This window comes from Macrobrachium rosenbergii, chromosome 54 (assembly GCF_040412425.1).
Source record: "Macrobrachium rosenbergii isolate ZJJX-2024 chromosome 54, ASM4041242v1, whole genome shotgun sequence".
Lineage (NCBI taxonomy): Eukaryota > Metazoa > Arthropoda > Malacostraca > Decapoda > Palaemonidae > Macrobrachium > Macrobrachium rosenbergii.
In genome coordinates, this window is record NC_089794.1 from 43225040 (window position 1) to 43250789 (window position 25750).

Genomic DNA, 25750 nt, shown 5'->3' on the forward strand with positions numbered 1-25750 from the left:
GTTTTTTGAATTATATAGTCACGCTTTAGAATAAGATCAACTTTGAACCTCCGTACGAGAAGCAGTTTCGAGTTAGAATTTACTCATTTCACTGCGTATACGTGCATGCATTTTCCCATTCACACATTATTATGCATGTAATAAATTAAGGATTCACCCATTCACACATTATTATGCGTGTAGTAAATAAAGGAGTGAATCCATCTTCGTTCTCCGAGTGTTCACACGCAGCAGAGATGATGACCATACAGACACGGCAGTTGATGTCGGTTTGGTAATTTCGGTGTCGTATAAAAGTCTTACGACCTCTTCTGGATGGGCTACTTTGTCTCGTTATTGAGTGAATGAAGTTCTCAAGAATTTGACCGATTGTTTATATATGAACTGCGTTCCTGGTTCTGCAGATGGGCTGGTGGTTTTGCTTGCCTTTTATGAGTCTGCGGAACATTATGATGTCCGTGCTTGTTCCATCATTGGAATCTTCCGCTCTGCTATTGATATATCTGGGTGGGTGAGTAAATGGATCATGTACTCTTTCGATCTCGTCGTTTATGGAGAGAGAGAGAGAGAGAGAGAGAGAATTTGCTTTACACGATATTTATCCGTTTACGAAAACAAATTTTTTTCCTTCTTTTACTGATGTTTTACTTGGTAGTCCTAGTCAGGCTATTTGACTTAACCTTGGTATTTCTAGTTAGCTTGGGAAATCCCTGCCCTTTACTTGCTCATGCTTAAGAATAAAACGATCCTACTTTGACAGTCTTGTTTAACCAAGTAGCAGCAATTAAATGGCATTTTAGAAGCGAGATCCTCTTGTATTTCGCTGAAACTAAAGTCAGTAAATAATATGTATACCCATTGTAAACATTTATTTCGGATTACTGACTATCCCCATTAGTGAATTGAAGTAGCTGCTGCGCTGCTTGCTTCAGTTTTGAATTCTCTCTCTCTCTCTCTCTCTCTCTCTCTCTCTCTCTCTCTCTCTCTCTCTCTCTCTCTCTCTCTCTCTTGCAAAATGCAAAGCAAAAATGGGAATGTTGTTCCGGCACTTCAAAACAAGAAAAGCTGAACACATGATTATGCTTTATAAAACGTACGTACGTAGTCCACTTGAATATTGCAATATAATATGGTACCCACACTACCAAAAGGATATTGCACAAATAGAGAGTGTACAAAGGTCATTTACAGCTAGAATAGAAGAAGTTAAGGACCTTGACTACTGGGAAAGACTTCAGTTCTTAAAATTATATAGTCTTGAAAGGAGAAGAGAACGCTACATGGTAATTCAAGCATGGAAACAGATAGAAGGAATTACCGAAAACATCATGGAACTAAAAATATCAAAAAGAGCAGGCAGAGGTAGATTACTAGTGCCAAAAACTATACCAGGAAAACTAAGGAAAGCACACAGGACATTTAATCCACCACGCACCAGCATCGATAATGCAGCGTCTATTCAATGCGCTACCAGCTCATCTGAGGAACATAACAGGAGTGAGCGTAGATGTGTTTAAGAATAAGCTCGACAAATATCTAAGATGCATCCCAGACCATCCAAAACTGGAAGATGCAAAATATACCGGAAGATGCGTTAGCAATTCTCTGGTAGACATCAAAGGTGCCTCACACTGAGGGACCTGGGGCAACCCGAACGAACTGTAAGGTCTGTAAGGTAAGGTCTCTCTCTCTCTCTCTCTCTCTCTCTCTCTCTCTCTCTCTCTCTCTCTCTCTCTCTCTCTCTCTCTCTCTCTCTCAGGTTCAGGCTTAAACAAAAAACCTTGGTAGATATCCTGTGTAAGAGGATAAGTGCTGCCATCGATCTCGTCAAATTTTTCATTCACATTTTACCGTATTTTATTTCAAGCGAAATACATTTCAGTCCCTCCATCTATTCTTGTTTCTGACTATCAGAGCACAGAATGACCTTTTTGGTCCTAGTACCTGGTCTTAGGCCGTGAACACCATCCAGCCGTCCTAGGCTCTTGAGATGGATGTCCAGTCAGCTTATGCATAACCCGTTTCATGTTCCATAGAATGATTTTCAGTGTCACTCATATTCTCATTTTGTGGTGTAAGGCGAAACCATTTTGCGATTCCTACTGTATTCTTAGCTGCCATATAAATCAGGAAATATTGAAAAGAAAACGTAAATGAATGTTATGGCTTGAAGTGCTTTTCACTAGTTAATTACTAATCAAAATTGTTACACATGTACACAGACATGTATATATATACATATATATATGTATGTATATATGTATGAGTGTGTGTATATGTGAGTATATTAGAGATGAATTACCTTTAAAGTTGGGAGGTTCCCGCAATATCAGCTCACGATCGACGTCACTTTGCCTGCGTCTGAAATTTTACACACTGAACACAATACATCTTAGTCCTGAATACTTCTGAGGAAGAATGTTTTTGTACGTCACAATTCACCGGAGGGTCGAAAGCAGCGCCTGCAAGGCGGCGTCTCGTTGAGCGAGTTGATGTTCAGAAAGTATTGTAGATCTTTCGCGAGAGAGGAGGCAAGACTGTGGTTCGCGAATACCAGAGTTCTCTTATATGCGTTCATACAGACACGCTCTGCAGGACGCATTGGCGTCCACCCACCTCTCTCTCTCTCTCTCTCTCTCTCTCTCTCTCTCTCTCTCTCTCTCTCTCTCTCTCTCTCTCTCTCTCTCCTTTTCCTGATTCTCCGCTTGAAGATGAACATTTTTTCACACGGTTAAAGAATGAGAGAGAGAAAGAGATTTGTACTTAGTGTCAGTATAAGAGTTACTTTGCCTGCAAGAGATGCTTGTTGATTTTTAAATCCAGATTGGATATTTTTGTTATGTTTAATTGTTCCAACAGCATTATTATTTTTTAGGCATAATCTGTTTGAATCTTCCATTGCATATGTACAGTTTCACGTAGAAATTCAGTGGTCACAATAAAGGAGATTTCAGTTGGAAAGTTAATCACTGAAGTTGTTGTTTAAAAAAAAAATGTATCACAGCTCGGAGGGGTTGACTGGCCTCTGCACCTTTTAATGATAGTGAAAATTTTCCAGTAGACCATGGAAGTTGAAGGCGCTTGTTTGTGGTGCAAGTTTGCTTAGTAGAAATTAGTTGGTAAAGTTCACTGGAGGAAGAAAGTGATATCCAATATTTGATCTTAACTCTGACGTAACAGACGTCAGGTATTTTTGCTGTTTCGTACTGACATTTAAGAAAACGGTTCTCAGTGAGGAAGTCTTGCGTTTTGTTGCTATGAAAGTTAGACACGTTGAATGTAGTAACATATATAATTTCCTTTTTTAAGACTCTCGAACTCTGGCATCTCCTTTGGTAGATTTCGTGGAGGAATGGGTATTTTGCATTAGGATGAATTTGATATTGTAGTGCTTCTTATTATCCAAGTAAGTTTTAGATAATACATGATTTTATTTTGTATTTTTTACTGGGCATTCTTTTCTCTGGATGCTTGCTTAGCAAGTTCATTGCATTTACGTTTGGTCCTTATCTTTGCACTCAGGTTGAAAAGCAACATCAGTAATAATCTCATGTTGAAAGTGAGTGTAAATTAGGATTTACATAATTTTTTTTTTTTTTCGTAGATATCGTGCTTCCCAGCTATTTAAAATTCAGGAGTATGTTTTACTATAGCTGATATAATCCATTGCACAAACTTACAGAAGTGGTAGTTATATATATATATATATATATATATATATATATATATATATATATATATATAAAAAGAGAGAGAGATCTATATATATATATATATATATATATATATATATATATATATATATATATATATATATATATATATATTGCACGTGATTTATAACGCACCTGTTGTTGAAACCCTGCATTGCATTTATAGTTTTTCGGAAGATATGGCATATTTCAAACTTGCCTGCTGTAAGGCCTGTTTTGTAGTCGTACAGTGTTGTCCAATTTTGTCAACTACTTTATGTGTGTATACATATATATATATATATATATATATATATATATATATATATATATATATATATATATATATATATATATATATATATATATAATGTATAAATTTATATATATATATATATATATATATATATATATATATATATATATATATATATATATATTATATATTCTCGTTTAAAACTGATGTTTATTTTTTTTTTTTAAGATGAAAATCGAAACTTAGCAAACCTTGGTTGTATTATAACTTTCATAGTAGCATCAAGTACTCGATGACTGAATATCAGAGTTACACACGAGATAAAGATGAGGGCTGAGGCTCAAAGCTTTGGTGCTCTTGAAGAAAAAGTTGACTCCGTTTGTAGTTGCTTAGGTAGAAGTATTTCCTTGAGCTTCTTTCTTTAAGATTCTCTAATCCTATTATTATTATTATTATTATTATTATTATTATTATTATTATTATTATTATTATTATTATTATTATTAATGGTCCACATTAATTTGACAAACAGGACTTCATTTTCATTGCCTTTGTGAATATAAGCGAAAAATTAGAGAAGAGAAATAATATGAATAAAAATATTTACCGTGTGGAGATGTTATTATAAAATAATTAGCAGTTGAAATAGGCATAACAGTAGAGTATGTCCTTTTTAACGCATTATAGCATCATCATCTGAATGTAAAAAGCGATGGAGTGTTGGTTGAAATGAAATCTGCCAGTATTGGTATTTACTGTTTGTATTCTGCCACGCTTCCTGAATGGAGCAGCGTCCATATCTGAATGAGCAAATCTTGCGATGCTTTTACTTTGCGTTTCATCTGCTGACTTCGCCGAGTCACCTGTTCAGTGTTTTTGACCGTTGGTATGGTAATGAGCATCTTGAGTGCCAGTCAAGTGCGGTGACTTATTGTTCATTGCAGGTCTGTTCGGAATTATGTGCTCCTATTTTTTTACTGTGGCACTTTCGTTGACACTTTTGTGGCCGCTAGCTGTGACCATTTGTGTTTATTTTGATTCTTGAATTTTCAGTTATTGAAGATGTTGAGCTATTAGGTGTGATAATTCTCAGTTCCATTTTATGTTTAGTTTTATGGATGTTAGAATGCGAATGTTGGCAGTTGGGCAATTATTTCAAATGTAGAAACAGTTATACTTTTCATTTTCATGTTTTTATTCAGTGAAAACTGCACGGTCGGTAGGTGTTTTATTTATTTATTTATTTATTTATTTATTTTTATTTGAAGGCTGGTAGAATGTGACTTACCATTCAGTGCGCCCATGGGAAAGCGCTTCGAATTTATTAACATTTATATCTATTTGTGTTTTTAGACTGCTCACTTGTCCGTTTCATTTGCGTCATAGCTTGTCAAAGGGTCGATGGGAAATAGAAGGGATGTGAATGTGAATTGTTGTAGAAAACTTGCACGATTCCCATCCGATATTTTGGGAATCCTCTGAAGTGTGTCAGAAAAGGAGCGTGAAATGTCACGGATATTTAGACCCCGCCGTCTTTTTTGGGGACGATGAGCTGTTATACAAATCCTTTTACGGTTGTTAGAAAGTTATCTTCCCTGCCTCAGCTCTTGATCAGGAACTGTTACACTTCTCTTAGCAACTCCCACACTTTCGGTGGTAGACCTGTCGCCTCCTCCAACCCCCATATGTGGGCTACCACCTTACCCCCTTTTTCCCAGCCTCTGCTTGCCTGGCTTTAGACAGTATCGGAGCGATTGTATTTCCGTGTTTGTGACGCAATCCTCCCTTCTCGCATTTGAAGAAGGTATGCTCATCTCTCTCTCTCTCTCTCTCTCTCTCTCTCAGAAAATCTTGGGTGTGAACCAGTCACTGCTGTGTCGATTTTCTGCAAATTTTGCGTTACTATGTGTTAAGAGGCGAGACGGGCAATTCTGTTGACAGTATTTAATTTACCTCATTAAAAACAATAAAGACGAAAAAGCTTTGATGGAAAATGCTGGCCTAGCCCCAAAGGAAAAAACTCAAAGTTTGTCGCAGTTTGAAAGAAAGAGAGAGAGAGTGGGGAAAACAGAAAAAGGAAAATTCCAAAGTTTAGTGTGATATATAGCTCATCAGTTGATTGTGTACATTTAACTTATTCATTTGTAGTAAAAAGCACCTTTTACTTGAAATTGAAGGCTTTGAATATTTTGTGATAGAACATGAATATTTCTTTTAGCGAATTGTAATATTTACTCAATGCAGGAGGCCCGCACGCAGGTGGGTCTGCCTGTGTATGTTTGTTCCCGTACATGAATGTGAACTACATATAAAGAACCCAACTATTTACATATTTGAATTTCATACAATCGACAGTGGTGATTTTATAGAGTAGTTACAACGATGGATCTTAAGGATTAGCAGTTATACATTTGTAGTAGATTTATTTTATCTGCTTAATATTGTTCCCAATGAACGCTTAGCATGGTCGTAAAGAATGTTATTTTGAGTAATGGTAATAATTAATTTTTTTTATAAAGAAATTCTGCTTACTGGTTACCGTTTTATCTTTTTCTACCGATATTTTTCGTCAGAGTAGCAGGTTTTTTTTTCCTTACTATTTTTAATATTCAAACTATACGATAATTTGAATTCTCCTGACTTAGTGAGGAACGATCTCTTTAAGTATATTAAAATTGCTGATGATGTCCACAACTGCTTTTACTCGACCCATTTTTTGTGATGTAGTTGGCTCGTTGTTTTGTATTGCAGCTTAGATTCGCCTTCGAAATTGTCGGAGTTATGGAGGACAGTGGAAATGAGGCAATTACTTTAACTGTACAGTAGGTATCGCGTTTAATAATAATGAACATCCGGAGAATATATGAACTTGAGCATTAACAATGTAACTTTATAGTAAATTTATAGTTTCACTTATAAATAATAATCATCATTGTTATAATAGCAAATGAACATCTGTCGGTGTGCACAAGAATGCCTACGTAATTCCCATGTTAGCAAAAACGTCAACCAACGCATTGGCAACTGGATTAACGTAGAATGCGCTGCGTATCTAAACGCCTCAGCCGTGCAGTTTTCTCGGCCAATTAATTTGGCGTTTCGACTGTTACGAGAGAAAGATAACCAGGAGCTTATTTCTCATCGTCATTGTGGATTGCGGTACCTTTGTTTCTCCCTTCTCTTTCCTGACCGCTTGATGTCATCTGTTTTGTTCGTAGTGTTTTATAACAGAAAGACGGTGGTGTCGTATTTCGTTTGTTATAGCAGGTGATCGGTTTCTTCTTCTTTTGCTATCTCTTGTACTTGGTCATTTTCTGTATATTTCAGAGCAGGTCGGATTTTAAATTTGTCAAGTTATATTTTATTACAAAATGTTGATATCATATGGTCTATTTTACACCAGAAGGTCGATTTCTTATTTTATCATTTATGTAGCGGAACTATGGTTTTATTTTGTGTTATAGCTGAATATCGATATCATATTATAGACTTTATGACAAGATGAAGATTTTTATTTTACATTTTATTATATATTAAAAGGCTGGTTTCTGATTTTATATATGATTACTGATCGGTTTTTCTGTAGTATATTATATATAATGAATTTTAAATTTCTTGTTTGTGTTACATAATGTAAGCCTTATTAATTTTGTATTTTATAACAAAAGGCCGATTGTCTATGTAATTGTTGAGCATTTCATACTGAAAATTTCCATCTAATCTTCTTTAAGATCTTGAAGGACGAAATAGCTGATTATAAAACTTCCTGTATTCTCGGCTTTCGAGATCATTTAGTGTAATTGTGTCTCTTGCTGTCCTTGTACCTTAAATGTTATTATATTCCATTTAAATTTTATCAAAAGTGTCTCTACTCGGCTCATATCATGACGGAGTAATGAGAAATGTCTTGGACTGCTCTCTCTCTCTCTCTCTCTCTCTCTCTCTCTCTCTCTCTCTCTCTCTCTCTCTCTCTGTATATAAATTCATTCACCAGCCATTCATGGGGCCAAAACTTACATTCACACGTAGGGATGGCTTTCTTCAAAGTCCGGAATCCTTGTCATCGCGTAATTCAAAGAAGGCAAAGAGGAAGTCATTTAAACCGGTTAAGACTGCAAAGCTGTTGTGAAAGTCAGGATCTGTCTCGCCTAAATTATTAGCTTATGTTTTTATTTTTTTTTATTTATTTATTTATTTATTTTTTGCTAAATTTGCATTGACGACGACAAATATAGTTAGAATATTTTTGTGAGGGTGGAGCAGTAGGCGTACGTGTATGCATGACAGAATTGTATTAATCATATTTTATTTTCATTTGCGCTCATGCATGACTCTAGCCTTGGCTACGCATTCTTCCTGTTTTCTTCACCCGAGTGGCGGAAATGGTGCAGTACTCGTTATTATTTAACGCAGTACCGAAAATTCCTAAATTCGTCGACCCCCCAAATAGATTATCAAAATTTATTGCTTAAGCCCTCTCAACTCGGCTGCTTTGAGAAAGCAATTCTTTGCTGCGGAAGACTCGTAGGGTAATTGTGGGAAGATGCGAAGTAGTGAATCAGAAAGGTATAGGATCAGTACTTTAGTTTGTGAATAAACTTTTGTTTTTATTTTGAATCTCAGCCAAATGGGTTCAGTATTTTCTCTTATACGAACACTCTCCTTGACTTCCCAATTTTGATCATTCGGGACTCTCACACTCACACATTTGTATAGTGATATATGTAAATTTGTAAGGCTCTCCTTCTTATTCAGATAAATAGATCTCTGAGAGACAAGGAGAACTGTAGTTTTGAATGAGCATGATTATGAAGCCAAGGAGAATATTCATGTCACAGGAAATACTGGAAACATTTTGTTTGTAGATAAAAAAAAAATCATAATACATGAATAGTATTGAATTTATGCTTGTCTTTGAGACCGTGTTCACGAGGTGTTACAGCAGGGCGTAACGAGGGAGGTCGTAATTAGAGCGGGTGTAAATCACTAAGGAAAATTTAGTGTATCTCTTCTAGCAGTGCAGGTTTCTGACAATTACCGTTGTTGACAATAAATGCTGACTGACGTTCCTGCTCTAGAAAAGTAAGACGGCGTCAGCTGCCCTCATTCAGTTTTGAAGAGGACGTGTATGACACATCCCTGGCCTAGTCGCGAATACAGATAAATAGTACCATAATCTAGTTAACATTTTTTCTTATTTTACATATACAGCAATATATAGCATTAAATTTTTTCTCAGAGTGAATGGCAATCATTCACATTATTACAGTATACTTTGTAAGTAGGTATCTCGTAAAACAATGTGAATTGCGTTCATTTTTATGGATAAACAAAAACATTTGTTTGGTTGTTTTCCTCAAAATATTGAAAAAATAACTTTAGTTTATATTATGTATTTTGTAAATCTTGTATTGCTTCAGATTGTATCTAGGTAACGTTTGGTACCGTAAAGTGCAAACTTTTTTATGGAACTTGTTGAATGTGGACATGATTTATTACGTTTCAATAAGACATCTCTTAAAAATGTAGTGTTGTGATCGCTGCCTTTGGGCGTGACTTGAGTATTTTCTTTTATTATTATTTTGATAGAGATGAGGCAATTATTTGGTTGTGATCAGTGGCATTTCGGTTCCGGTCAGATAACGAATGGGGTTATTGTGGAGCGAATGGTTTTCTCTCCTGTAATTCGCCTGCGTTTGTCAGCATTGTATGATATATCTTGGCCCTGTTAAACAGTGGGTTCATTTGCTTTCGATGATAGGGCTTGCCTGTGCAAAATACTCACCGAAGCCGCGAACGAGTTTCGTTTATTGAATAACAGTCATTATAAATACTCATTCAGTTTTCAGTGGTATGTGCTTATTTTATTTTCGGCTAATAATTCGCCATAATAGAGACTGGCTTCGGAACTAAAATGGTAGCAGTCATACTTCACATATTTCGTACTAGTAGGTGGTTGATCCGTGATGAATCCTTTTACGTGAGCATCTCTCGGAGCTTTGCAGCTTGTATGTACAGTACGTACTACGAAATACTCAACCTTGTGCTTACTTTCCTACCTTTTTTTAACCTACATAGCCAGAGCACCTCAAAACACACCAGTCCATCTTTTCACCTATGTTAACCTTTAACCTTATACACTCCCACAAATGCATGCTTTTTACTTATATTGCACTCTACTACTAACTAGGATATATGTGTACAATAATCGACCATTCCTCTGAAGTAAACACATTTCGGCGGCAGTTTTTAGTTTTTTTTTCTGTAAAAGAAAACTGTTGTGCCGGCTTTGTCTTAGAAACTACTGAGACAAGAGGGCTGCAAATTGGAATGTTGATCATACACCCTCCAATCAAACATAGCAAATTGCAGCCTCAGTAGTTTTTATTTTATTTACGGTTAAATTTAGCCATAATCGTACTTTTGCCAGCGCTATAGGTACCAACAACATAGGCCACCACCGGACCGTGACTTGAGTTTCATGGGCCACGGCTAGGAGTTTTGTGGACCGTGTCTGAGCCCACCACCGGTCAGAAAACTCGATTGCGCCGTGGAAATTTCTTCCTATTTTTTACTCATCAGTAATACTTAATTTTCTGTAGGTTGGTACCTGCGTTTTGTTTTTCGGAATATCGTTGAGAAAATTGTAGACGAAGTTGACAGTGCTGACATAGTTGACTGGGTTCACGATCTTGCTGTGACACATCGGCTTAGAGAAAAGTCATCTAGGTGCACAACAGATTTCGACGTGACACGGAAGACTTGGTGTTGGTTTTCTTGGCACCACTGTGAAACCTGAGTATATATCTCTATTGCCATGCTGTATTTATTAGTATTATGAACTGTGTATGTACTAGAGAGAGAGAGAGAGAGAGAGAGAGAGAGAGAGAGAGAGAGAGAGAGAGAGAGAGAGAGGATACATGGTTGAATGTTACATACTAAAGGATATATACAGTATATACACACACACACACACACACACACATATATAGTGTTATAGTATACAAATATATATACTTTAGGAGATCAATTTTTATATATATATTTATATATATATATATATATATATATATATATATATATATATATATATATATATTATATATATATATATATATATATATATATATATATATATATGATTATTATCACTTTTGTACATGATTCATTTATCACACATTACATGATACAGGTGAAAAATAAGAATTTATAAATGATAGGTTTTGACCGGTTTCGACGTTTTTATTTCCAAGCCATTGACGAAGGACTGATATTAATGATTGTGAGAAGTCACAATATATATATACTACAAGAACAGTACTAACGAACATACACAACAGTTAGAGGCTCCATATCCCCACTCAGGCCGGTGTCGATGTATGGTGGCCTTTAAAACTCATTTGGCTAAAAATCACAATAGACTCTATAGGGGCATTGATGATAAACAGACCATACCCCACCTCAGATCCACAATCTGACAGGTGTTTTGGAGCAATTAAGAGTTGAAGAAACTCATTAACATTACTAATTTAGATACTGAAGTTTAAGAAATAGGACTTGATAATCCTATTTTCAGGATATCTCTACTGCCAGATTAAAGATTTAAACAATAACCAAATTTCAAGTGTTTTGATATAAAAAGGATCAAGTTTATAGTGAAAACTCTAAACAAGTCTTACAATCCCTTTGACTGATATTCATTGATTATGGTTGTAACGTTGTTTTATGAAGCTAGATTCAATGATGTTTTTGAGATCCAGTGCAGTTTTATTAGAATATACAATGACTTTTGCCCCTTCCCAGTTGATAGCATGATTGTTCTCTCCATAACATGTACGTGGATATACCGAGAAATGTTCCTTGTGAAAAAATATCTCACGAATCATTTGGTTATGTTTGTTGTTCAATTGATAGGGGATTTTTCCAGCAGAAACTTTGTGGTTTGGCTTGCAATAGGAAAAGTTGTCACAAGACTTACATGAGGAAGGGTTTAAGATACACAAAAACTAGGATGATTAATATTGAATGGTTAGTTCTTGAATAAGTACATTTTTCATTGTTGTATTGTTGATTAAATGCGACATTAAACCAAAATTTTAAGAAGATGAGGGATATCAAACAAAAACTATTGGATTGTCTATGGAAACCAAGGTGGGCAGAGTGATTCTTGAAATTTTTAACTTGTTCTGAAGACCTGAAGATATTAAATACAAATAAGAGAAAAAACATTGAGCAATTTTTAGCATAGTAAGTGTGCGCAAGAAGTGAACGGGTGAGAAATGTTGAGATACACAAAAGTCGTAAAGGTTAGAGTTGGTGAAGGGTCGATCTTTGTGTTCGGAGATGTTTTGGTCTCGAGGGAGTGTTTGGAGGGAAGAGAGGATAAATAGAGCGAAAGAGATTACAAATGAGAGGCTTTAATAATCGGTATAGAGTGAACTGCATTGTGTATAGGAGAGTTCGATGCACTTATTATGAATCTTCTGCATGTGTATGTGGCAGTTAATGTTGAAGTTTTTGCTTTGAGAGTTCATCCACGATTGGTAAGTGAAAGCATAAATGTGGCAGTGACGGTTGTGTTTTTTTTTTTTTCTATAGTCGTCCCTGTCAAAGGAACTGGCTTAGAGTTACACACACACACACATACATATATATATATATATATATATATATATATATATATATATATATATATATATATATATATATATATATATATATATATATATATGTACATACATACATATATACATATATATATATATATTGCATGTATGTACACATATACATATATATGTATAATCAACACAAATTTAGGCAGTTTCCATAACAGGGGGTTGTTTCAGTGAAAAAAAAAAAAGAAAATTGTCATTGCCACATTCAGCCTCTAGTTCCTGAATCATTATAACGATATATTGCACATACAGTAGTGTGAGAGGAAGAAATCCCCCGAGCAGTATATAGATTTTGTTTATGCGTATACGTCTTTAAAATGAAAAGAAGACATGATAGATTAATTTTTAAAAGATTATGTCAAATGAGTGCCATTTTGAGATTATTAAATTCTTAAGAATGTAACAGTGCATATACTTCAGTATTTGAGCTTTTAGAGAAGAGCTTTCAAAATTATATATTTTCGTACCGACAGCCCGAGAGCGATAATTGCAAGTTGAAAATTGTAGACATTTATGATATCGTAGAAGAGTGGATGATGCACTTTTACATTTTTGAACGAGTCGGTAGTAATATTTTTTTAGCTTCAGCAATAGAAGGTTCATTCTTCCTTGTCTTTCTGAAAGTAATTTTTATGGAAGTCTTTACATTTTTCTCGAATTTTTTTTATCTACATTTCTAGAATGTCCAGATCAGTTGCTTTCTTACCCGAAGTTAATTTTAAGGTTTTGCGTAATCCTTGTTGAATTCTTGGCTCTATACGTGTGTGTGTGCTCGCTTGCTCACGAAAGTAATGGGAGCGAGTTCGGCTTAAACCGAGGTGTCGTCGTGGTTACGGTAATTATTTCCCCGCTGACAAAGTCGGGAGAATTGAAGTTTCTCCCTCCGTCTGTCTGACCGTCCGTCACTATGTTTGTCACGTTTGCCTTGTCATTGCATCACCTACGATTGAGGGGCTGAAGGGAATAGAGTCAAACTGGACACAATAGAAGCCCATAGGACATAGAAGTGCGTGAAGGGAGATGGTCGTCATGTCTTCTTGTCACTTTCTGTCACATCTACCTAATTTATTTTTGGTCTGATCACCCTAGGGGATAGGTGAAGTCGTGGCACGAAACACCACAGGCTTTATAAATACATCTTTTTGTACAGCTGTTGCCTTCAATATTTCATCAGTTGAAGTTCGGAAAGAAATACTCTCAGAATGCTTATTAGAAGCCATGGAGATGGGTAACCAGTTCTTGCTAAGTAACCAACATTTGCTGTAATTATGGAATGGTAATACAAGAATCTAAGAATGGTGTCAGAGGGCTTATCCGAGATCATTTGAGTAAAATTCAATTGAAACCAATTATTAATTAACACGTTCAGTGGGCAGTGTTACTGTTGGAAACAGTTATATAATTGTATATTGTATACCTATATACTGACGTTAAATGTGCGAAGTTTTTTCGACGCTCAAGAAGTAAACTACAAGCAGCATTTCATTGGCTTGACTCACAAATATGTTTTTTCAGACTCTTGAGTTTTAAAGATGTTTTTCAGGGATGTGTTTCTAAATGCATTTAAATGTGGCCCCTACCTTTTTCGTGATGTAAAGTAGACCCGATGGCAGAAAGAGTAATTAGTAGAAAGTCAGAGAGCGGAAGAGAGAAGTGAAGTATAATAATTTTCAAAAATGTCAGAACTTTAGCTAATCTGTGTATCTGCAGGTTTGCTATCTTTCTAGATTAAAATTTTGCTGAAATTAAAGATAAATTAACATTTGTTTTAAAGAACGAATGTTGTATTTTTGTGAAGAGTAAATGCTCCCCTTACCCCACCCTTCCAATCACTTCAGCAAGCATGGAGTAAAAGCATCATGAGTCATGATTATGGAAGCAATGATCCTTCCAAGAGAAATCAAGATGCAAAACATTCCACACCTTATGGTGACCATTTGCAGAACCCCAACCAAGTTATGCATGGTTGAAGGCATAAAGAGCAATAGATTAGAAGTGACACGATTGATGTTTTGAACATTTGAAAGGTGAAGTCACTCTTGGAAACTGTGCATGTAAATAAAATATGAAATAGACCTTTGGTAATCTGATGCTTGGAGGGTGGCCATGGACATGGGGGTTACTTCCATTACTTGTACATTTTTGCCATCGTCCAGCACTCATTGTTTGTTCTGCTTACCTGAAGTTTTGTTCAGTGTGAATGAATTTCTTGGTAGTCTCAGTTAGATGTCGTCATCATCTTTCCAAGTATAGAAAACTTAAAAACTGAAGAAAAGTTTTTGACAAGTTGTTCAGCCGGGGCTATGTATAGAATAATATATAAATAATTTAGGACGATGGTTTACACGAGATATATATAATGTATATATGGCACTGTATATTGTCTGTTCAGTATCTTTACAGTATGGTTTATCCTTTCTTAACATAGGATTAACCCATGACATGAACTCATAAAAAAAAAAAATGTTCCTTCAGTCGCGTGGACGTACGATTATGGGTGTCAAGCGATGTTGAGTCATGTAGGTAGACGACGGGACTTCTTTCTCCCCGGAAAAGGTCTGCTCCATCGCTAGGCATAATGGGCATGCTCGCAGTTAACACCCTGGCAGTTAATGCATGAGAAGCTGGAGAGAGAAAGTGCTTGATGCCGATATGGATGGAGCCTTTTGATCTATCATCCATCCTTCTCCCCTTCCCGCAAGCCGTTCACTGCGTCCTCTCGCTCGGTGAAAGTGACTATTCCTGAATGGTCTTCCTCCTGAGTTCTTCGTCTTATTCTCAATCTACTTGTCATAGTCTTCATTCTCAGTTATTTTCTCTCCAACTTGAGTATATTTGTTTTAAAAGGCGGTTGTGTACTCATATAAAATATTCGATCAAGAGTTGGTATTGTAAGTGGTATATGTAAAATTTAGTTGCTTGTGTTTCTCCGAATAAGTTTAGATTTTTAAGTGTTATAGTACAATTTCTAGCAGATGCCATTGAGCAAAGTACTCAATTTCTTATCATTATTTCACAACTTGTTGAAAATACCGGATGTTTTTAGGTAAGATCGCTTTCCCCACTGTGATTTTCTTGAATGTTTATCAAGTTTTTATTATAGTTAGTTACTTCTGGCGCTGTTGTACGTATTTTTCATGTTTTAATATTTTACGTTGGTGAAAGCTTTTTATATTGATTAATATTTGGTATATATTTTTATTAGTTCTCTAAGGTAATGAATGATTATCTTGCCTGCGGCATATTTAAAATCCGTCGCTATTTTTTGTTCATAGATTATTCATGTAATAATATTGTTGCATTTTCGTAATATTTTACTTTTTCAAGTTTGTAATTGCCATTTGTCTTTTAATTCCTACCAGATACATGCTCTCTCTTTCTCTCTCTCTCTCTCTTTGAGGTTCGGGAGGAAACTTATTACTGCGTATGTATGAATGTGTGTGTGTGTGTGTGTGTATGTGTATTTATATATATATATATATATATATATATATATATATATATATATATATATATATATATATATATATATATATATATATATAGACAAACATACATAGTAGCTTACACCAACCCGGCGCTGCCCGGGATAACTTTGAATGACAACCGATAAACTTTCTCTCTCTCTCTCTCAACTCTCCCTCTCTCTCCCTCTCTCTCTCTCTCTCCCTCCCTGTCTCTTTCCCTCTTCCTTTTCCCTAACACCCCCTCTGCTCTCTCTCTCTCTCTCACTTCCCCTCCCTCTCACTCTCTCCCTTTCCCTCTTTCTTCTCCCAAACACCCCCTCTACTCACTCTCTCTCTCTCTCTCTCTCTCTCTCTCTCTCTCTCTCTCTCTCTCACTTCCCCTCCTTCTCACTCTTTCTCTCTCCAGCCCTCCTTATCTCTTTCCCTCTACTCTCTCTCTCACTTCCTCCCCCTCTCACTGTCTCTCTGTCACTCCCTTCCCAACCCCCAACCCCTTTGGTGCCACTGATGTCTTACCCTCACAGTATTCTTTTCCAGATGGTAAGTCATATGTATACCGAAATTAGCTATGATAAATTGGTGTAGGTACTAAGTCTGCGGACAGAACCAACCCCGTTTCAGGATCCCCCTCCCTTCGGTACTAATGATGTCTTGTCCCCACAGTGCTGATTTCTAGATAGTAAGTCAAATAGTATACCAAGTTTGGTTGAAATTGCTCAATGCGTTTCAGAGTTATTGTGGCACTTACACACATGCATACATCTAAATATATATATATATATATATATATATATATATATATATATATATATATATATATCTTCTTCTTCTTCTTCTTCGTTTTAACGTGCTTTTTACCCATTTTTATATTGTAAGCACGGTGTCTTTGAAGGACTTTGATTTGCATACGTAATCTGGTTATATATATATATATATATATATATATATATATATATATATATATATATATATATATATATATATATATATAGATAGATAGATAGATAGATAGATAGATAGATAATATTAAGACAAAAAATAATTAATTTTATGTATCTTATTGCTGCCTGATGCCACAATGCACAGTTATGAATGAGCACGTACTTTAAAAGGCAACACCACGAGGGAAAGGTTTCTGTAGTCTTGCTTCATCTGAGAAGAAAATCCAGTGCGTGTGATTCAACCCCACCGGGATGGACGTGTTGATGAGGGGGTTTGTCCGAAAGTGGTTATTGGAGTGGGTGTATTATAGAAACGGTTAAGAATGCGTTAAATGATTAAATGTCTTGTTTTGTGGGGAAAAAAATGGACGAAGAAAAGTGCGATTGACCATCGAATAAATACAGATGAAGTCATATAGTATACAGTTTTCTTAAAAGGGAAGGAGCTGCAATTTTTCTTTTTTTTGGCGAGATGAACTCGCATAGGGTACGGCTACGCACGTTTCCCGGGAAAGGGTGTTCGTGCAACCATGCACTTCGCGATTCGTATACAATTTCAGGAGGAACGTACGATTAGTTTAATGAAAAAGGAGTGCATGCATTTTTCATTTTTTTTTTTGGCATTCCCTGCTGATGGTGATCAAACTCACAACGAAAGAGAGAGAGTAAATATAAAAAAAGAAGGGATGAAAATTAAGACTGGATATTAAAAAAGGAAATGTAAAATTTATATTGATACTTACTACAAAATAGTCAGTCATCGATATCATAATCATCATCATCCCTTTGGCCTGTTAGGCGGGCCCCATTTTCGCTCCGTGGCCAAATACAAATTATATCGTCAACACGACCGAACGTACTACATTGCGTGGAATGATTTTGTTTAATATTTAGCTTTCGAAAAATTCCATATAAAATTACCTAACACAGAAGTTTAGGTCACCCATTACCATACCAAAATTTTAAGGGTAAAATTTCCTGTGATATTTAATTTTTGCTTTCTTGTACACAATTCAATCAATTTTATTAGACTTTTCTTAAAAAATTGTATATCCAACTGCCTGTTCTTTAATATATCTGATAAAAACTCCAGCAGATCGTCAGTAGGTACCTTTGTGAATAATAATACCACGTCGAAATCGAAAGCCTGGATTCAATATTAATCCGTGCATTATTTGGTTTATTTATCAAATCAACATTATTCCTTATATTAGCATCAGAGATGGTACCAACCAATGGGTGAAGAATATCCAGTAGGTACTTTGCTAAATTGCATGATGCGGAATCAACCGAACTCAAAATTGGCTTAGCGGGAAAGTTTATGTTCCAAGGGTTTTGTTCCTTACGTACATATTATACGTTAGCGACGAAAATGTTCCACAGTTTCTTTCTTAGGTTTTCTTTTCCGGTTAGGAGCTCCTTACATTTTGTATTTAAAATTTCTGTTCGCATTGTCTATAGAATTTTGTATTTAGTTCCGTATTTGATGACTCAAAACATTATTCATTTTGTATCTATACCGACAAATCTGGTGTGCTTGTAGTTGTAAATGAAAGTGAGTAATGGAGCTAGTAAAGCTTTTAAAAATGCCTGTGTTCATTTTTATTCTGGTCAGAGCAATAAAGTTAAGAAATCAGTGTTCACATTCGTATTTTTAAGATCATTACGTGTATGCAGCCCTGAATACATTGAAGATAAAATAGATAAAATTAGGAATACAGTCAAGAAGTCGAAATAGCTTGACTCTGTATTAGACAATACATTAGAAGCGGCAAAAAAGAATATATCTACACCAAAAAAAACGTGCATGTACTACCATATATAATAATAATTTGAAAGATATCCCCAACTACTTAAGAATTATGGAATTAATACAGCATTGAAGAACAAAAAAGCATGAAACGTAAAACATCTACTTAAAAAGAACTGTACCGACAATTGTAAAGGATGTTTATATCAAATAACGTGTAAGTCTTGTGATAACTGGTGTATTGATCAAACTGGAAAAACATTGGTAAAGAGAGTAGAACAGAATACGAAATGTGTAAGATATAAACAGTTGAACAGTGGAATTTTCTATATATGTTTGTGAAAACAACCATACAATCGACTGGGCAGGGGTAAAGGAGATGGTTTATTCTAATATAATGCACCGGAAAGAAACCCCATAACTTTAGTTTCGTAAAAGAAAGCTTTTGCAAGAATATGAATATCAGTCAAAAGCATGTGAAAACTTGATCCATTAATTCCAAAAGAAATAGGTAAAATAAAGTAAAAGAAGGTAGTAAATGAGTATGGAAAAAGAATATTCAGATTTGTGATAATATTATATATATATATATATATATATATATATATATATATATATATATAAATTATATATGTAACATGCTGCAGACATCAGAATTTCTTAATTTAGCCTTTTAAGTGTATGGGAAAAGTGTGAAGAAATCAAGAAGTTAAACACTCTCTCTCTCTCTCTCTCTCTCTCTCTCTCTCTCTCTCTCTCTCTCTCTCTCTCTCTCTCTCTCTCTCTCTCTATATATATATATATATATATATATATATATATATATATATATATATATATATATATATATATATAAGTCATTATTACCAAGGACTTAAAATCCACAAAACAGTGCATAAAAGCTGAAAAGAAGGCACAGAAACTAGTGGGATACATAAAGAGGCAGTTCAAATACAGAAACTAGGGAACGTTGCTGCAGCTCTACACATCCATCGTTAGACCTCATCTTGAATATGCAGTACAGTTTTGGTCACCAACACTAAGAAAGGACATAAATAGATTAGAAGGGGCACAAGCAAGAGCCACAAAGTTAATTCCATCCATCACGTAAATAGGTTACCAAAGATGACTAGAGAGCCTGAACATGTATGGCTTAGAAACACGACGATTGTGATGACAACTAATAGAAGCATCCAAAATACTGAAAGGCATAACAAAAGTAGATAGCAACCTCTTCACATTAAACAAAAACCAGACGAAAAATAATGGATGGAAACTAGAACTGAAGAGATACAACACATCTCATTGTGAGAACTTCTTCACATACAAGATATGTGACACATGGAATAAGCTGCCACCAGAAGTTGCAAACAGCAACGGTGTGGAAGAGTTTAAAAGAAAGCTAGACAAAACCATTAGAGCACTGTGAATGAACAGTAAAACCTGTAACAATCTCTCACTCTCTCCCTCTCCTCTTAAGATAGTTGCTTCAGTTACATTGCCCAGCACTTTTGACATTTTATATTTCACCCTTTCTCACCCCCCATCCCTATCAGGGCTGAACTTGGGCTTAAGGCATCAGGAGTGTCACTATTCATCTCAGCGACCTCAAAAACTGTGGATTAGACATTAATATCTGTCATTTTCGGTTATTTTTACATGTCACCCCCTTTGGTGCCAGTGATGTCTTAACCCCCCCCCATTTCTTTTCCAGATAGTAAGTCATATGTATACCGAAATGAGGTATGGTAAACCTGTAGAGTTTATTTAGTTAGCAAGTCTGCGGGCAGAAACCAGCCCTGTTTCAGGGAAGCCTCTCCCACCCCCACCCCCACCCCCTTTGGTGCTAGTGATGTCCCCACAGTATTCTTTTCTAGTGAGTAAGTTTATGTATTATACCAAGTTTGGTTGAAATTGCTCAATGCATTTCAGAGTTATGCTGGAACACACACACATCTATTTTTATATATATAGATATATAAATATTATTTGTGTGTTTGTTACATGACTAAAATGACAACAGCACAATATATAGGAGTGATACATAATATAAGAAATTCTCAATACATATACAGTATATGCCCAGGAGACAGCACAAACATCGAAAACCATTGAAAACTAAAAACCCACACGTGGCAGTGTCGGGGAGGAATAACAAACCTCATTTTTGCTTGGGTCAGGTACTATGTTTACAGATGTGATTATACTTTTCCATGCATATCTACTACCTTCCTTAAAATTTAACCATTTTGCATATTTCTTTTGAACTTACAGGATCAGGTTTATTATGCTTTGAGTGATGTTCATATTTTTACAGTAACTTTTTTTTATGAAACTAGACAAAATGATATTTCTTTCCATTCCATTCTTATAACCTATCTTTATTGCCCCTCCCCAGTTGTTTTATGATTCTTTTCACTTACAAAATTCCACTATTTACCCATGCTTATCGTACGCATTTCTTATGATCTTCTGTTCTCTTTTCAAATGTTTTTCCAGTTTGACTAATATAAAGGCTATCTTATCTATTTCAGTATCAATGTATTCAGGACTACAGACATGTAAATGCTCTTGAAAACATCGATGTGAACACTGATTTCGTAACCATATCGCTTTTGCCAAAATAAAAAATTCACATGTCTTATTGTGCTTTTCTTTTCACTTAGGTGTCTCACTATCCCCCCATACATGCATACATATACTATATATATATGTGTGTTTGTATACAGTATGTATGTGTGTGTGTGTGTGTGTGTATATATATATATATATATATATATATATATATATATATATATATATATATATATATATATATATATATATATATATATATATATATATATATATATACACACACAGTATTTTTATTATATGAAGTAGTAAAATATCCAAATTGATTTTCAGATTTTAATGACAAGTGTTGACAATTTTATGGTAAACTGATGATGTCTAGTAAATGTGCTTTCCTTTTTCTACAGGTATCTCACCATCCCCCTATAGTGGCCCAGTATGTAGAAGCGACTAATTGGGATAGTTGGCAAGACTTCTCTATGTCCTCAAAATTCAGAGGCAAATACCTCCAGATCATTCCCCTTGGTATTGCTCACCTAAAATTCCGTCAGAGTGGTAAGTTAGACAAATTTATGTTGGTCTGTTGGACAGTATAGGGTAACAGTTTAGTGTTTTAAGGTAGGGAATGTATTTAAACATCATATATACTTATTTGTAATTATGTTAGAAAGGGGACCTCTTTGGCAATAGTATTTAAATTTAATGTAAATAATGTATTAGCTTTGTTATCCCATCCAGTTATTTCATACTTTGACAACATTATAAAAAGTTATTTCCATTGTACTGTTGTACAAAGCAACAAGGGAAATTTTGAAGATTTTCACCTGACATTACGTAGTTATTTTCATGAAAAAAATAGTTTACAACTGTTTTTCATGTAAAAATATTTACAAATTTTCCTCAAAAGCTTTAGAAATTTCGTATTAAAACATAGATACTATATTCATGTTCATATGATGGTCTAATGAATTTTTTCATCCTTCTAATTGCCTTATATGGATTGGACTTCATAAATACTTAGGGATTTATCTTTATAGGAGGAAAGAAAGAGTTCTGTAAAGTCAGGAATGAATGTATTTTTATTAGAAGAAAAATCTTTTAAAGTCAATTATTAAATTTTAAAGCTATACAGCATACAAGTTTTGATTTACTTTGAAAAATATTTTTGACTAACAAACATTTTTGGAGCTTTAAATGATAAGGAATATTTGTAAGGATGATTTGTTTATCAGTTCAAGTTTTTAGCCATGCGAGTTACACACTGCTTTTCCTAAACACCAATCTGGTTAGGCATTTGAGCATAACCAACCTTAATCCTTTGAGATTTCAATGCTGCAGTGGCACATTTGTAATCCAACCTCGGTGATCCTGTTGATGCGTCGATGTGTCATAAGAAAAAATAATTTATTATAATAGTCCTATATTTTCCATGGTAGATGAGTGAATTTTTGAAAAAAAAAATTTTTTACGTCCGAGCGTTACGAATTCATGAATCATTTTGTGATAATATTTTCTCTGTGTTGCTTTGATCGTTTTACAATTTGTTATATACCAAAATCATCGCAATTTAGTGTACAATACAAAGAAAAACAAAATAACCCGTTAGCTTTAACCGTTTTGCTCACAGTGCGATTTGTATAAAATTATATATGACAAATTTTTTTTGCGCTGTCATATATTTCAATATTTATATATGATAATGATATTTTTTTCATTTCTGATGGTTGCATACTAAACTTCAGGCAATGACAAAAAAAGGAGCTAAAAATTAACTCTTAATCTTGAAAACTAAGCGTGCTGTGATTTTTTGAAAAAAAACTTTTTTTCCGCTTCGGCACTAACTCCCGAACGCCGCCGGCATACGGGAGACGTTTTTGTAAATAGAGGCTCGGCGTTTAAGGATTAACAGTTTCCAAAAACTTATATGTTTGGGAGAGTGACCACAAATCTTACTGTCTTCTGAAGGAAGAGGGGATTAGAGAGAGAGAGACCAACCTCTACAGAGTCTCAGTCTGTACTGTTCAGCTTACCAAAAATCTTCTATGAGATTAAACCTGGGTTGCCAGTTAGGCATTTTTTAGAAAGGGGTCACCCTGGAAATCTTCCCTGGAAGAGGGAAAAAAGATAAGGAAATTATTCTCTGGCTCAGAGGGCTATATAGGCCTGTCCTCTTATCAGCTTGATTGACAAGTGTTTCCTGTATGCACACTTCTACAAACACAGAGGCGAACCAGCTTACCCAACCTTTCATCCCACATATCTCTTAAATGACAGTTTACGTGTCTAAAGAAACAAACTTTCGATACCCTCACCCTGGTCAACAAACATTATCTAGGCCTGTCACCTCATCTCCTTGTTGGCTGAAAACTTAAGTGCTTTTGAGCTTCCTTTCGAAATGAAGAGGAGTTACTCTGGTTGAACACCTGACAGCAGTGTAAACTTCACCAGTACCCTGACTGAACACCTGAGTCCACAAGAGCCAGCTGTACAAACATAATTATAACAGCAAAATGTATTTTAGTCCTAAAATCACACAGCTAAAGCAATCCTTGTAAGATCTGACACTTAGTATCTCCAACAAACACTACTATCATAGTTATTACAGACAATGCAGTACATGACAAACACAAGAGAAAATACATAAATATTGCATAACAACATACATACTACAAAATCACCTCATTACATTTCACAACACATGAGAAATATAAAAGAAAATATACCAAAATTATATAAAACACACTAAATTTGCAGAAAACATATATACCACAAGGCTATATCATTAGAATATATATGTATATATGTGCGTGTGTGTGTGTGTGTGTATGTATATATATATATATATAATATATATATATATATATATATATATATATATATATATATATATATATATATATATATATATATATATATATATATATATATATATATATATATATATATATAGAAATCATCAACACACAATCACGTGTGGAACAGAAATAAATTTCTGACTCATGTGGGATCGAACCCAGGTCTCTCAGGTGGAAAGCAAGGGCGTTATCCACTGGGCCATACAAGTCTAAAAGAAGTTGGAACCTGAGAGCAACTGCACCAAAGGAATTACCTGGGCAAGCTAACTGCTTGCATACCAGCGAGTTTTCCCCAACTTCCCGACTCAGCAATGACCCAATAGACAACATTTCATTCAAATTATCCCTTCTGAGTGAATAAGATAGAAATCATCAACACACAATCACGTGTGGAACAGAAATAAATTTCTGACTCACGTTGGGATCGAACCCAGGTCTCTCAGGTGGAAAGCAAGGCGTTATCCACTGGGCCATACAAGTCTAAAAGAAGCTGGAACCTGAGAGCAACTGCACCCAAGGAATTACCTGGGCAAGCTAACTGCTTGCATACCAGCCGAGTTTTCCCCAACTTCCCGACTCAGCAATGACCCAATAGACAACATTTCATTCGAATTATCCCTTCTGAGTGAATAAGATAGAAATCATCAACACACAATCACGTGTGGAACAGAAATAAATTTCTGACTCACGTCGGGATCGAACCCAGGTCTCTCAGGTGGAAAGCAAGGCGTTATCCACTGGGCCATACAAGTCTAAAAGAAGTTGGAACCTGAGAGCAACTGCACCCAAGGAATTACCTGGGCAAGCTAACTGCTTGCATACCAGCGAGTTTTCCCAACTTCCCGACTCAGCAATGACCCAATAGACAACATTTCATTCGAATTATCCCTTCTGAGTGAATAAGATAGAAATCATCAACACACAATCACGTGTGGAACAGAAATAAATTTCTGACTCACGTCGGGATCGAACCCAGGTCTCTCAGGTGGAAAGCAAGGGCGTTATCCACTGGGCCATACAAGTCTAAATGAAATGTTGTCTATTGGGTCATTGCTGAGTCGGGAAGTTGGGGAAAACTCGCTGGTATGCAAGCAGTTAGCTTGCCCAGGTAATTCCTTGGGTGCAGTTGCTCTCAGGTTCCAACTTCTTTTAGACTTGTATGGCCCAGTGGATAACGCCTTGCTTTCCACCTGAGAGACCTGGGTTCGATCCCCGACGTGAGTCAGAAATTTATTTCTGTTCCACACGTGATTGTGTGTTGATGATTTTATCTTATTCACTCAGAAGGGATAATTCAATGAAATGTTGTCTATTGGGTCATTGCTGAGTCGGGAAGTTGGGGAAAACTGGCTGGTATGCAAGCAATTAGCTTGCCCAGGTAATTCCTTGGGTGCAGTTGCTCTCAGGTTCCAACTTCTTTTAGACTTGTATGGCCCAGTGGATAACGCCTTGCTTTCCACCTGAGAGACCTGGGTTCGATCCCGACGTGAGTCAGAAATATTATATATATATATATATATATATATATATATATATATAT

The 25750-nt window shown here is 35.4% G+C and overlaps 2 protein-coding genes across 22 annotated transcripts in view; one reads left to right on the plus strand and one right to left on the minus strand.

Moving 5' to 3' along the window:
* Osbp (oxysterol binding protein) overlaps positions 1 to 25750 on the plus strand; it is a 420928-nt gene that overhangs the window by 372776 nt on the left and 22402 nt on the right. For all 21 annotated transcript variants that reach the window (XM_067098146.1, XM_067098127.1, XM_067098129.1 and 18 more), the window contains one exon: positions 21763 to 21910. In XM_067098146.1, the coding sequence (XP_066954247.1) occupies positions 21763 to 21910 (148 nt within the window). The remainder of the gene's footprint in view (positions 1 to 21762; positions 21911 to 25750) is intronic.
* Positions 22705 to 25750, minus strand: part of mRpL55 (mitochondrial ribosomal protein L55) — a 59813-nt gene continuing 56767 nt past the window's right edge. The window contains exon 5 of the mRNA XM_067098150.1: positions 22705 to 22723. The gene's annotated coding sequence lies outside the window, so the exon portion shown is untranslated. The remainder of the gene's footprint in view (positions 22724 to 25750) is intronic.